This window comes from Crinia signifera, chromosome 2, assembly GCF_055691185.1.
Source record: "Crinia signifera chromosome 2, ASM5569118v1, whole genome shotgun sequence".
NCBI classification, from domain to species: domain Eukaryota; kingdom Metazoa; phylum Chordata; class Amphibia; order Anura; family Myobatrachidae; genus Crinia; species Crinia signifera.
In genome coordinates, this window is record NC_139218.1 from 47,865,525 (window position 1) to 47,880,404 (window position 14,880).

The window sequence follows — 14,880 nt, forward strand, 5'->3', positions numbered from 1 at the left end:
TTGTCTGTCAATCTGATCTTACATCATTCACTGAGCATCCACTTTCTTCTTTCCGTAATTGTCGTGCTTTATGTTTTATGTATGTACAGAGCAACGTATTACCTATAGTACTTGGTACTGTTGTTGTATACGTATGCAGTTTTTAACTTCCTGTGAGCTGCTAACAATTACTTGGAACTGTCTCAGCATTCTGCTGGTAGTGAACCTTCACTCCCTTCAGATGACGTCACATAAATCCTGTCCCAGTGGGTTTCCACATAAAGCGTTTAGCACTTCATGATTTTAGACAAACCATGCAAGATGTGTAAATGCAAAATAACTACTGGCTGCTTTTATATGTAGCGCTGATCTCTATTATTAATTGGCTCAAAGTAATTTGGAGTTGTGCTAATATGTTCCTCATTCCCAAGACTAAATCTGTCTTCACATTTTAAACCCCCCCCCCCTGCAAGGCCCAGCGTGCTTTCCCCAATGTCCCAAATTGCACATTATTCTTGTAAATCGGTGGCTTCTATTTATTGTTTTTCTGTGGATTGGGCTGGTTATAATCAGGGCATTGTTATAGCGGTTGCCAGGGTGGAAGTGACACAGCTCCTGCACATGTTTTAATGAGGACAGAATTGTATGTGACAGAAGCAGTGTCATAATGTGAGGAGGTCAATGGAGGCAGCTGGAAACCATAGACTTGGAGCTATTTATTTGAAGGGACAGGGTTCCCCAGCAGCACAGACTATCTTAGGAAATAAGAGATGCATTAGTGAGGACAGGACTACCTGGGGGCAGTGGCATGTTGTGAGGGAGGGTAATGGAGGGAGCTGGAAACCACAGACTGAAACTTACATAGTTTATACCTCCCAGCTGGCCCGTTTTCGCAGGACAGTCTCTACTTTTTTGAGGCTTTCCCAATGGCAGGCTGCAGTGCCCAATGGTAAGTGCAGTGGGGAGACCCCATTAAATTGGTAGAGGAGAAGGGCAGGTGAGCAGCACGTGCTAACAGGCAGGGTGGTGTGTTTATTCGATTTTTATTCATAATACTGTACATGTTTGGAATGGTACATTTTTTATTGTGTTGTATTTAATGTGTTCATGGAGAATTCAGTTTAGGTCAGTCACCACTAGATGGCGATAGATGGAGTAATTCATTTGTTGCCTTTTTTTCTGTTGGGAACACCTGCAGATGCTGACCTTTCTGTTCCTAGCCCGTTGAGCTGGCAAGCAAACACTAGTATGAAGTGACGCATTTGGGCATCCGTCACTTTGGTTGGGTTTAGCCATTTTACGCGGATAGACCCAACATCCGTGGATACAATCCTTGTGAAAAAAACAACAATTGAATATCAATTTAGATGGGAGATCAGGCATAATAAAACAACTGCATTGCCCTCAAACTGTATTTATATGCTGAACCAACTGCTATATTCATGAAATCTCCCATCTGTTGGTATAGGTTACGCCATGTTTATAGCTATTGGGCCATAATAGTACGCAAGTCCCTATGTTTGTTAGAAATCTCGCAGTTTGGCAACACATGAAGCTTACAGAATGTTCCACGTACATCTATCCTTCATGCAAAATAGAGCAAACAGGACTGCCCAAGCAGCTGCATATTCTTTTAATCAGCAGAAGCTGTTTGTGCATCCTAATTGCTTCATTTTGCACATAAAATGCTATTTAATGGAAACACTTGCTAAAAAAGATGCACATTCTAGACTCGCACCAATGGTAGGGCACAACTAGAAGGGCTATTAAACATGAAAGGAGGATCGATGTACATGGACATATTGATATCTTATGCTTTAAGTGAAGAAGTCTTGTTCTTAAGCACACAAAAGACAGGTAGGTGAGTAAGTGGTGTCACACTTTGACCATCCATAATTTAAATAGGACTTTTATACATTTTACATTTCAATGAGTGATATTTTTGTAATTCTCTCAAATGAATTCCTATGACCTGACCACTCAGTGTGTAACTCTGAATGTATGTTCCTAGGGAGGCAGATCTCGCAGAGGCTCTGGAAGCAGGAGGCTGTGACCTAGAGACCGTAAGAAATATCATTCAAGGGCGGCCTGTCCCCTCTGGTCTCAGGGCAAAAGTATGGAAGGTAAGGATATTCTATTCTACAATAGCCGTCATTAAATGAAACCAAGGGGTAGCTGCAGTAGTGATAAGGGAGAAGTGATAAAGTGAAAAAGGAGCTGCTCTACTAGAGGGCAGTAAAGGGCGTCTGGTATATTAGGTGTTCTTCCAAGCAGCTGCTGGGGTACAGGGGTAGTCACTCCCTGTGGTTTTTCACAAGAAACTTGCAAAACCGAGGTACAAGGAAGCAGCGCTGAAGTTACAATGAACAAATTGACCAATTTAAAGTGGAAAAAATGACTTTATAATTACAGATTAAAATGAACATTTACATACATATACACACAATAACATGACACAATAAAAATGTAAAAAGAAAGGTCTCACTCTGATTGGATGGGAATCTGTGAGGGCCACTGCCCAATTCAGTATCAGTCCAATTGGAAAGTGCACTTAACCATTCATATCTCTGCTGAATGGGAAAACGAAATCTGAAGGATTGTGTGGGGGACAGTTCACCGGTCCTCTCTATTGTCACGGATAGTTGTTAATGCTGCTGGAGGAGTCTATGGGGAAATGTCCGTTTTACGTCCCTCTGGGGCCCCTCTGATGGTTTTTTGGGGAAGGTTTTGTGGCACAATACCCAATTTGGGCACCTCCTGGAGGTAGGTGCTGCAGGTTACCCCAGTCACTGATGTAGTGGAAATTGCCGGTTACCCACTTGAGGCCTTGGTAAGGGGACACAGTCTCAGACAGGTGGCTGAGGGTGGCGTGGCTCACCTGGAGTTCAGTGTCCTGTGGAGGGTTTCAGAGGGAGATTCGAGATAGTGGTTCCCAATGGTAGGCAGAGGATGGACTGAATGATGATAAAGGTACAATCTGGTAAGAGTGAGAGGCTACAACTGACGCGTTTCGCCACTAGCTTGTGGCTTTTTCAAAGGTCCTGTGAAAAAGCCACAAGCTAGTGGCGAAACGCGTTATCATCATTTAGTCCATCAATGGTTAAGTGCACTTTCTAATTGGACTGATACTGAATTGGTCAGTGGCCCTCACAGATTCCCATCCAATCATTTTTATTGTGTCATGTTACTGTGTGTGTGTGTATACAGTATGTATGTAAATGTTCATTTTAATCTGTAATTATAAAGTAATTTTTTCCACTTTAAATTGGTCAATTTGTTCATTGTAACTTCAGCGCTGCTTCCTTGTTCCTCAGAAGTGATAAAGTACCTGGTACTTTATCACCGGCCAATCGTCTCCTGACTGTTAAGTAACATGCTGGGTTTAAAAAGGAACAGTCAGGAGCTGATTGGCTGGTGATAAAGTACCAGGCACTTTATCACTTCTCCCTTATCACTGCTTCATACATCTACCCCACAGTGAGAAAGATACAACTTGCATATAGTACATATATAAGTACATCTAGTACTTATTCTTTTGTTTTCTACTATGTGAATGAAATTCCGCACAACTAGAATAAAAAAATTTCTCCCGTTCATGTTTGTGATCTAATACTTACATGAGTGTACCATAAAATCAAATTGAATATGTCAGCAAGCTAACTGGGATAAACTAATTACTGCATTAACTGTATAATTATTTAGTAACCTTTGCCGGCAACCTATAATGTTAATACAGTTTTTCTATTCTATTTTAGACACATTCATTGGTTACGGTAAATCATTTTAAAATATTCTGATGATTAAAGCTGCAGATGTGTTTACTTGCCCATAGCTGAGATATAGGGTAGAATTATTAAGCCAGCAAAAGAGTGGATGTTGCCGGTAGCAACCAGTGAACTTCCAGCTAGCATTTACCAAGTACATTTTATAAAATGATAGGTAGAAGCTATTTATTTTCTGTGGGCCGCACCTTAACTTTACTTTTTAAAGCCGCCTACACGCGGGGAGATGAGCGATGACAGCGCTTAGATCGCTCAGAACGCAGCGCTGCACAGCAATGTGCCGCTGAGCAATCAGTCAGAGCCAGTGTTCTCAGTAAGAACGGCGATGATAGATTTATCCAGCCTGCTGGATATCTGCCAGGGTGATAGCGACACGCCGGGCCGTGCATCACTATCACGATGACCCTACGCACAGAGCCATGTAAGGGCATTTTCTAAGCAAAAATGCCCGGGGATTGCTACGTGTGTAGGCCCCTTTAGAAGGCATGATACATGGTGTTTAACCTTTTGAGTGCCAAGAGAATTTGTCAAAATAGGTGTAAAAATTGCCCAGCAAACATTTTTATTCATCATAATGACCTGTAATATTTACCTTATGTAGGAAATATAATCTTTTTTTTATTGAATTTATATAACAAATGTGAGCGACGCTGGCCTTTTTTAGAGGATATTTTGAACATCTCTCACAGAGATGTTTCCAATTAAAGGGTTAACTCTTATGTTTCTGACTGCTCTTCTGTTAAACCCAGACTTGAGCCACATTGTCTTTTTTTAATCTGTTTTATCGTTCTTTCAATGCAGTGAAGATGTTACATACTGAGCAGCTGTGTAGTGTAGAGCCAGCTGACTTGTGATTCTCATGTAACAATATTATATGATCTGCTTTTAGATTGCACTGAACGTATCCGGAAAAGGAGACGGTTTAGCATCATGGGATGGGTTACTAGACCTTCCAGAGCAGCCACTGATTCACAGGGATTGCCAAAACCTCATAGGTAAGAGCGAATGCTTACTGCATTCACCGGTTCTATTCACATTCTAATGTCATTGTGGTTAAAACGGCAACAAGAGTATACCTTCATTTTCCATAACCAAAATTGTATGGGGCTTCTACTGAAATGTGCATCTAAAGAAGGGTATGGATCATTGGATAGACAGCAACTAGGTTGACATTACTGAAGGTCGACGCGGTCATTATGTCGACATGGGGATGGTCGACGGTCAAAAGGTCAACATGGGGTTTTTCACCTTTTTGGTACTTGTTTCCTAGCATGGCGCCCATCACATCGTATACCATAAGCCTTACAATGGTATGCGATGCGACGGCACCTGATGTCATACAATTTTAAAATTGTATACCATTGTATATGCCATACAATGCGATGGTATACGATTTTAAATTGTATAAGCACCCTAATGGGTGCTTTCAATGTTAAATGGCCCCCCTATAAGATTATTAATTGTATAAGCACCGTAATGTTTGCTTACAATGTTAAAAGCACCCCACGACACCCCCACTATCAACGCCAACCCGAAGCGTGGCTAGCGGCGGTGGTACACGTCCTCTGACCTTTTCATGCCCCCACCATCCACGTCGACGTGGAGTTGATTTTAGATAGTGTGGCGAGCGCAGCAAGGGGACGTGGAGTACATGTGAAGTAAAACGCGTCCCCTCGCGGGGCTTGCTGCACTCGCCACACTTCGGGCTTGGCGAGTGTATAGTGGGGGTATGAAAAGGTCAGAGGACGCGTACCGCCGCCCCTCGCGGTCTCGCTGCGCTCGCCATGCTTCGGGTTGCCGTTAATGGTGAGGGTGCATGTAACATTGTAAGCACCCATTAGGGTGCTTTATACAATTTAAAATCGTATAGGGGTCCATTTAACATTGAAAAAAACCATTAGGGTGCTTATACAATTTAAAATCGCATCGCATCGCATATGGCATGCGATGCGATACCATGCATACAATGCCATCCAACTGAATATCGTGGGAGCCATGCTAGGAATCAAGTACCACCTTTGTTTTTTCCTGAATGTTGACACAGTCGGCATGGACACTGAAATGTAGCACTGCGTCCACTCGCATGGATCGCTGCATTCGCCATGCTTCGGGCGCACTGTTTTATTCTCCCACCATGCCCTAGTGATGGTAAGGCATGAAATACCACCTGAAAACGTGAAAAAGCCCATGTCGACCTTTTGACTGTCAACCTTCAGTCATGTCGACCTAATGTTTGTAGACCTAGTGACCATATCCCCTGAAGGGTCCTACAATGCTATGGTCTTCCATGGCTGTCCTGATGTATATGCTACAGTGGGTCATAATGTACTCTCAAGTCAGTTATGTTCGGAAGCATTTATACACCAAAGATGTCCCTCACCTCAACATGGGTTCTCCGCAGCACACAGCAGAAGCACTGCATTACAGATAATGATAGCTTCTGGTTATTTATTTATTTATTTCAAATCCTTATCCCAAATTATTATTATTATTGTAGTTATTACAGTGGTTTTAGCCCCAGCCCTCAAATACCCCCAACAGGTCATGTTTCTGGATTACTCTCACAGTAGATGGACTCCTCTGTGCGCATGATTAAGAAATAAAGAAAGCATGCCCAGTAATTGAGGACTGGAGGTGATCACCACTAAGCTGCACTTTATTAACCAATAGCCTAGCGTGGTTCTGTCAGATGCAACCACACCAGGCTGGGTTTTGCCTGACCTGGTCGCAAAGGATTTACAGGTGCTGAAAGATCTACCAGCATCTGCTGGATGGCCAATACCAAATCTCAAGAAAACCGGTCCTCGAGATCTACCAACATTTTTCAGATCAGCCAACTCAGGGTTGGCCAACCGATCCAGAAGCAAACAACCGTTCACATTTTCAAACACATGGTGCAATAATTCCTAACTGACACATTTTACAGATACACAGGTCTAGAAAACATGGACATTTGCTAGATCTCGAGGACCGGTTTGGCCGCCGCTATTCTAAAGTAACGATTGTAAGAAATACAAAGCACTTTTTATTTTTTATTTTGTTTAGGAATGGGCCTAGACCACCTCTTACCTAGGCCTTTTTTTTTTTTTCTCCATTACACCGGAAAGGCTATTATATAGTCTGATATAACCCTTTACTATCTGTTTTTTTTATGTCTAGACCAACTTATAGTGCCGGAAGACAGAAGACCTATACTACTTCAGGACATTGAATCTGTAGTTACTTTTTATTGTAAATCCCGCAATGTCAAGTATGTGGCAAATATCAGCTGGATACACCTCCTAAAACCACTGGTGGCCCTAGACCTGCCACGCAGCGACTTGTATAACTGCTTCTATGCAATCATGAATAAGTACATCCCCAGGTATGCATAGCATAAATTATGTTCTAATCTCATGTGGTTGTGATTCGGTACTTACCGTTGTCTGGCTGTGTATAGTACACATTTAGGTCTGATTCTTTTGCCTAGTCGAACAATCAGCACGGTCTTCCATTTTTTAGGCCGAATGGTGATTCGCATTATTTAGTTGGAGGGCCAATTTTTTTTTTTTTTTGTCTAGGCTAGGCATGTCCAAACTATGGCCCTCCAGCTGTTGTGAAATGACACATCCCAGCATGCCTTGCCACAGTTTTGCTATTAGGGAATGCTAAAATTGTGGCAAGGCATACTGGGATGTGTAGTTTCACAACAGCTGGAGGGCCACCGTTTGGACATGCCTGGGACTCACGTTCCACATGTTCAAGACACTTAAACAAATAAGTGGGAGGGACTCTGCAGATATAATTGTTATATAATAGTTTCATTTCATGGAAACAAGGTACCATTGGTGACACCTTTTTCACAATAGACTGTTCTTTTCCTCACTATTTTATAGCTTTATAAACTTTGTTTCCAAAATCTTTTTCTAGTTATTACAGTTTTTATAGAACGTAGCAAGGTGCAAAGCTGTCCTGTATTAGGGTGGAAAACACAAAAAGAAAAAAAAATGTGTATATCGGCGGTAGCCCGTCAGTTACAACTGTCACTATTCTGGTAATTGAGGGTGTGTACCATATACTCTAATGGACACAGGCGGGTTTATATGTGCACACACAAATTAGGCGTGTGTGTACATATACGTCTGTACGCAAAAGGCTCAAGCAGCGTTTATATGGGGAAATGTCTATTCACATGGAAGACAAAGCAATAGAAAGAGTATATAAAGAACGCGCTGGAGACTATATGTATATAAAAATAAAAATATATGGTACTTATGTAGTATCTGGGCTGCCGATTTTTTGATTGTATGCCTTAAGTTAAGGCATACAATCAGATGCGATATCGCATCGCATGCGACCATCGGATGCGATGACCCGATTTTTCCATAGGAATCAATGTTAAAATGGACTGAGTCCATTTTAACATGGAATTCAATGGGAAAAAGGGGTCCTTTTCATACCCCTACTATCCAAGTGGGCATGGAGTTGGATATAAACCTGTGGCGAGCGTAGCGAGCCACCGAGCCCGAAGCGTGGCGAGCGGACGGTATTCTGTGTCCCCTCGCTACGCTCGCCACGCTTCGGGGTCGGTGGCTCGCTACGCTCGCCACAGGTTTATATCCAACTCCATGCCCACTTGGATAGTAGGGGTATGAAAAGGACCCCTTTTTCCCATTGAATTCCATGTTAAAATGGACTCAGTCCATTTTAACATTGATTCCTATGGAAAAATCGGGTCATCGCATCGCATCCGATGGCCGCATGCGATGCGATGTGCCCGATCCGACCCGATTAAGAAATCGGCAGCCCAGATACTACATAAGTACCAAATATATTTAATAAACTAAGTTACTTATATTATTTATGATGTGTAACTTAGTTTATTAAATATATTTATTCTATATACTCTTCCTGTACTGTATTAGACGTCTACCTTTAGCCAGTTTGGTGTTCGGCAATGAATGCTGCTCTTCCTTAGCGCGTGATTGGAGAGATCAAGCAGTGGAAAGTGGAGAATTGGCCCTTAGCAACCAATTGGCTGCTTCCAATGATTTTATAGAATGTATTTGATAAATTCTACCTCCAAGGAATAATAGCTCTCCCCAACTGTCCTGCTTGCCCCATATTACCTGTAGTGTTTTTGTACTGTGAATGTCTACCTGACTGAAATACAGAAATGTACTGGTGTGTTCATATATTGAAAATGATTTCTTTTGTATAGGGATTGTTACAAGAAAGGGAAACCATTTCATTTATTCCGGCTGCTCATCCAGTACCATGAACCAGAGCTGTGTTCTTTCCTGGACACTAAGAAGATCACTCCTGACCTTTATGCACTCAATTGGGTAACAATTGTTTTCTGAACTCTGGGGGTTATTCTGCTCAGTTCGCAAGGACCATACGTTCTCACGGGGGCCAATGTTTTGTTAAACATCCATTTGCAGCCCGTGCATACGAACGCGGCATGCGAGGGGGGGAGCATGCGTATCGGCATTCGCAGGGCGGCGGCTTCTGGTGGACTCGCAAGGCTGTGAATTAGCAGCCTTGCGAATCAACCAGAATAAGGTCCTCTACATGTTAAATCCTTGTCATGTTTCAAATTTGAGGGGGTTAGAGAATGTAAAGGGGTGTACACATGGGACTCTGTCCTGGCAGTTTCGAATGAGCCCCTTTGTATAATTAAAATGTAGTTAGCCATCAGAGATTAGACGGCCAACTACATCCTGCCTTCCCCAGCCGCGGCTAAATACACTCATGTCTTTTATATAAATCCATTTATGTTACAGGATCATTTTTACCTTCTAGCAAAACTCCAAAGGTCCCACAATGGGTGATCGTATTGGGTGTTCCCTGCGAACAGAGACCTATATGTTTGCCTCCTATGCCCACAGCTCCAGCCATTATCACACTAAGACCGCTGTGTAGCTGTGCCCATCCGTTAACATCAGTGAAGCAGAGGAACATTCATTTGTCAGTCCAAGCCGGGTCACTCTTAAGCCCCATACACACTGGGAGATTCTGAGCTGAAAGCAGCTCAGTTTTGTCGTTTGAACGGCTTTCAGCTGAAAAGCCGCTCAGTGTGTATCGGGCTCCCGCGTCATTGTTGGCCCAGCCACTCATTTGCACGTATTACCAGCAGATGGGTGTCAGGGTGGATGACTTTCCATAGTGTCCTGCTATGGAAAGCCATCTACCCCTGGGAAAATCGCTCAGAAGGGTGAAAATCACTGTGTGTTATGGACCTATATCAGGAAGAGAGGTAGGAAACTAATGAGCTTGCAGTGCCTGTCTATTTCTCTCCGGAAATGTGTTTTACAAAGGATACAATCTTCTGCCCATAATAAATCTGGTCGTGGGGGGTATTCTGGTTCATTTGCTTGGATGTGAATTCACATCCTTGAGCGTGAACCAGATCGCGCCTTGCGAATGGTGGTACGCCGGCCCATTATCATGAGAACACCCAGCATTCTCAGGGGAACGCCCATATGCTAATGGCCCGCACTGCCGCCCCATGCCCGCCCACCGTTCACAAGGATGGGTGCCTGCACCCATCGAACAGTTTGTTCGCCGTGGGCACATGTGCAGATATGCGCAATGCGAAAATATTGGCGCCGTGCGAACGGACCATGTGTGCAGTGATAGATTACAGTGTGTCATTGTGACTAACCTGCCCTACAACGTGCATTGAAGCCTCACTGGCAATCCGTGACCTGTGACCTCTCTGCCACTGTTTCCTGCTTTTCAGTTTGGAAGCCTGTTTGCCTATCATTGTGCAGTTGACGTCACTCAAGCAATTTGGGAGAGTTATTTACAGCAAGCCGATCCGTTCTTCATGTACTTCTTAATGCTGATCATGCTTGTCAATGTGAAGTGAGTACACAGGGGGGTGATTGGTCTGCAGAAGCTTTCTGTATAGCTGATCGTTTGGTTTCCACTAATAGCTTTTATCTCTGTCTCTTAGAGAAGTCATTTTGGCAGAAGAAATGGAGAATAAAGAAGAACTTATAAGTAGGTGAAAGCGGTTCTGTTTCGGGGTAATAGGAAGGGATTACCCTGTTACTACAATGTCTGCAGTCCAATATTGTGACACAGGGGTCTGCTCCCATTTTATTAATTGTGCAGGCACAGACATAAGATGTAATATGTTACTGTTGGCCTGTCATTCTCTAGTAAAATAAAAAGTCATGTCATCTCCAAGCAAATGCCCCATGAAACATCCCCCTATTGATAATTACATAGCGCTCATTCACTTTCTGCTGATTGTAACCCAAGTGTTAAAACCGTCCAACAAAAATGCACTCTAACACCCTGGAATGGTCCCATGTGTATCCCTTTCTGACAGCCGGTGGGTTCTTTCCATTAGTAGTGTTGTGGTTCCCCCAAGCATTAACGCTCATTATGATGTAATGTAGTTTTCTAGACGCACGCACTGAGTACCTAGGTAACTATAATTCAGGAAGGCTTTGAGAATGCTATTTAAAAGACTGGATAAATGACAAGTTATTTTTTTTTCTCCAAAGCTGTTTTTTTTCCCACCCCTTTGTACAGTGCAAGCAGTTATTGTTAAAAAGTTCTATACGTCTGACATGCTGAAATAGGCCCACATGACTGAAAGATTTAACCTTTAGTTTGTAGCATCTGTCAGCGCACACACTGCTTTGGCTGAGAGCTAACATTTTCCCTTTTTTTATTTTCCACATGGGAGTTGTAAAAAGTATGCAGATCTATTTAGCCCCATGGCTCCCCTCTGCTAGTCCCGACCACCCTACTATAGGGCCCACCCTCCATTCCTGGAAGACTCTTAAGCTGGCCATACATCTACAGATTGATTGTCAGATTGGGCTGGTTGGTACAAAATCCTGGTAATGGATGAGAACTAATGACAGTTGACCATTTGCTTTGAATTGCTGGAAAACTGCCAAAAACTGTCACTCAGATATTACCAGGTTTATGTTCCAACCAGCCAGATCTGACAATCGATCTGTAGATGTATGGCCAGCTATAGGAAATCCCACTCCATCTCCTCCAGATCCTCAGGGTATATGTCCTTCCTGGCACATAGTTGCTTTCCCCCTTGATTAGACCTTACAGCCTTCAGGCTCTGGCTAGACGGGGGCATTTGCCGTGGTGGAAAAATTTCGTCTTTTGCCAAGATCCAAGCGGACTGGAACTTACCCGACGCGGAATAATGGCGCTACATACAAGTCCACATCTACTAACAATCCCTTGGGCCCCCCCTCTACATTATCGAAGTCACGCCCTTTGAACTCCTCTGTGCCAATAAGTCCCCTCTCTCTCACACTATCTCCGTTCTCTACAACCTTCTTTTGGATGATGCTAGCTCCAAACTTCCCCATTTCACGGAGACATGGGATCGGGAGCTAGGTGGGGAAGTGGGTGAAACCAATTGGGAGAAAGTTTTCTGCTTGGCTCATGCGTGCTCCACAAGTGTGGGGGTACGCAAGACCTAATACAAATTGTTGTCCCATTGGTACAGGTGTCCGGACACCCCCTCCAGCATGGGCATCGGGGTCCCTAATGTCTGCTGGCGGTGCTCTGGGGCTCCTGGCAACCCATTACACATATGGTGGCAATGCCCCCTCATAACTCCCTTCTGGTCTGAGATTTTCAAACTCTCTAGGATTATATTAGGAGACCCGGGTTCCCACGAATCCGCTGTTCTGGTTGTTCCATCTCTCCCCCGTACCTCTCTCGTGGTACAAAAAATCCCTATTGTGCCGTTTAAATAATGCTGCTAAATCAATTATACCGGCGAGATGGCTTCCCCCTCTCCTCCAACAATTAGAGACTGTCCTCCGTAGATGATAGATATGCTCTGCTCAGGGATACATGGTCCCGTTGGTTAGCCTTTCGGGATACAAGGACCTATACTGATGTCATGGCGTCCCTCCCCATATCGGTTACTTGCTACTCTCTACTTTTGCCTTCATGGTTAAGATAAACTTACTATATTCCTATTCAGAGGAACCCGGAGTACTCCCTTTCCCACCCCCCTCTTCCCCTTACTTCCTTTTCTTCCTTGCTCTCCCCCACTTTCTTTTGCTATACTTTACTGTACAACCTCTTACCGAATTATTATACTTGTACATTTTGGTATGTGGATATTTCGAACCATTTTATTCCATGCGACATTGTTACCAAAATTTGTTTATATACCTGTTGTATCCAAAACCAATAAAACTTAATTTGCACTAAAAAGCATGTAGATATCCTGACACGTTATATTACAGTTGTGTTTAAAATTATTCAACCCCCAATGCTGTAAAGGGGTTAAGGGACTATAGTGTACATTTGGAATTGTATTCGGAATGAAATCCTACAAGGACGTTTTAAAGAACCAAATGCAACTAAACTGACATCAATTGTTTATATAACACAGTAGTAAATGTGTATTTTGTGGTTTCTTCATTGCCACAATTATTCAACCCCTTAAAGACTACCACTCTGAAGAAAGAGGTTAATTCTGGTGTTTTCAATCAGGTATTGAAAACACCTGTGGATGTCACCGAGCACCAATCAAGCATAATAAGCACCAATTAGGCAGCTTTAAAATGACTGTGATACTCAGCTCCTTCTAGACATTTACTGGTGTGGTTACAAACATGGTGAAGTCAAGAGAATGGTCCAGGAAGACAAGAGAAGAGGTGATTTGTCTTCACAGGAAGGGCAATGGCTATAAGAAGATTGCAAAGAAGTTAAACATACCAAGAGACACCATAGGAAGCATCATTCGCAAATTCAAGGCAAAGGGCACTATTGAAATGCTACCTGGTCGTGGAAGAAAGAAGATCCTGACTTCGACTGCTGTGCGCTACCTGAAGCGTAGAGTGGATAAAAGTCCCCGTGTGACTGCTGAGGAACTGAAAAAAGATTTGTCAGATGTGGGTATAGAAGTTTCAGCTCAGACAATAAGGCGCACACTGCGTAATGAAGGTATCCATGCCAGAACCCCCAGGCGCACCCCCTTGCTGTCTCCCAAGAATAAGAAGAGTCGACTGCAGTATGCCAAAAGTCATGTGGGCAAACCACAAAAGTTGTGGGATAGTGTTCTGTGGACTGATGAAACAAAATTAGAACTGTTTGGGCCCATGGATCAACGCTATGTTTGGAGGAGGAAGAACAAGGCATATGACGAAAAGAACACCTTGCCTACTGTGAAGCATGGCGGAGGGTCAATTATGCTTTGGGGCTGTTTTGCTTCTGCAGGTACAGGGAAGCTTCAGCGTGTACAAGGTACCATGAATTCTCTTCAGTATCAGGAGATATTGGATGGAAATGTGATGCAGTCCGTCACACACCTGAGGCTTGGGAGACGTTGGACCTTTCAACAGGACAATGATCCCAAGCATACCTCCAAGTCCACTAGAGCATGGTTGCAGAGGAAAGGCTGGAACATTTTGGAGTGGCCATCGCAGTCACCAGACTTAAATCCGATTGAGAACCTCTAGTGGGACTTAAAGAAAGCAGTTGCAGTGCGCAAGCCTAAGAATTTGACTGAACTGGAGGCTTTTGCCCATGAAGAATGGGCGAAGATACCCGTAGATCGCTGCAAGACACTTGTGTCAAGCTATGCTTCACGTTTAAAAGCTGTTATAACTGTAAAAGGATGTTGTACTAAGTACTAAGATTGAATGTCACTTGGGGGTTGAATAAAAACTAATAATGATGTGAGCACAGAAAAGACATTTGTGGTTATTTCATTATAAACTTAAGTTTATATTTCTCTGACCTACAAGTGCCTCTTTCATGTAAATGTAAGCAAGATGACTGAATGATCAAAATCAATGTCAAACTGGCCAAAACATTCAATTTCAGTGGGGGTTGAATAATTTTGAAGACAACTGTACAGTGTATGGGTATGACATCTGATGGGTTTAGCTTGTCAGGGAAAATGTTTCTCGGCCTGTCAGACAGCCTATGCCCAGTAACCATTTTGTAAAATGTTTCTGTAGGATTACAGCAATGGAAAAATGTAACCACAGTCATGACATCCTGTACTGTCGAGGGGGATACATCTCCCCCTAGGCAGTGGAGACGTTGCCCATAGCAACCCATCAGTTTCTGTCATTTTATACAATGCACTTGGTAGAGGGTGACTGATTTGCGATGAGCATCTTCC

At 43.2% G+C, this 14,880-nt stretch overlaps 1 protein-coding gene across 5 annotated transcripts in view; it reads left to right on the forward strand.

Annotated features, from left to right (window-relative positions):
• TBC1D23 (TBC1 domain family member 23) overlaps positions 1-14,880 on the forward strand; it is a 48,869-nt gene that overhangs the window by 8,524 nt on the left and 25,465 nt on the right. For all 5 annotated transcript variants that reach the window (XR_014470289.1, XM_083171985.1, XM_083171987.1 and 2 more), the window contains exons 2-7: positions 1,991-2,102; positions 4,651-4,756; positions 6,921-7,125; positions 8,962-9,085; positions 10,486-10,610; positions 10,702-10,748. Coding sequence is in view for 4 of the 5 variants with exons in the window: in XM_083171985.1 (XP_083028111.1) it covers positions 1,991-2,102; positions 4,651-4,756; positions 6,921-7,125; positions 8,962-9,085; positions 10,486-10,610; positions 10,702-10,748 (719 nt within the window). In the remaining variant the exon portion in view is untranslated. The remainder of the gene's footprint in view (positions 1-1,990; positions 2,103-4,650; positions 4,757-6,920; positions 7,126-8,961; positions 9,086-10,485; positions 10,611-10,701; positions 10,749-14,880) is intronic.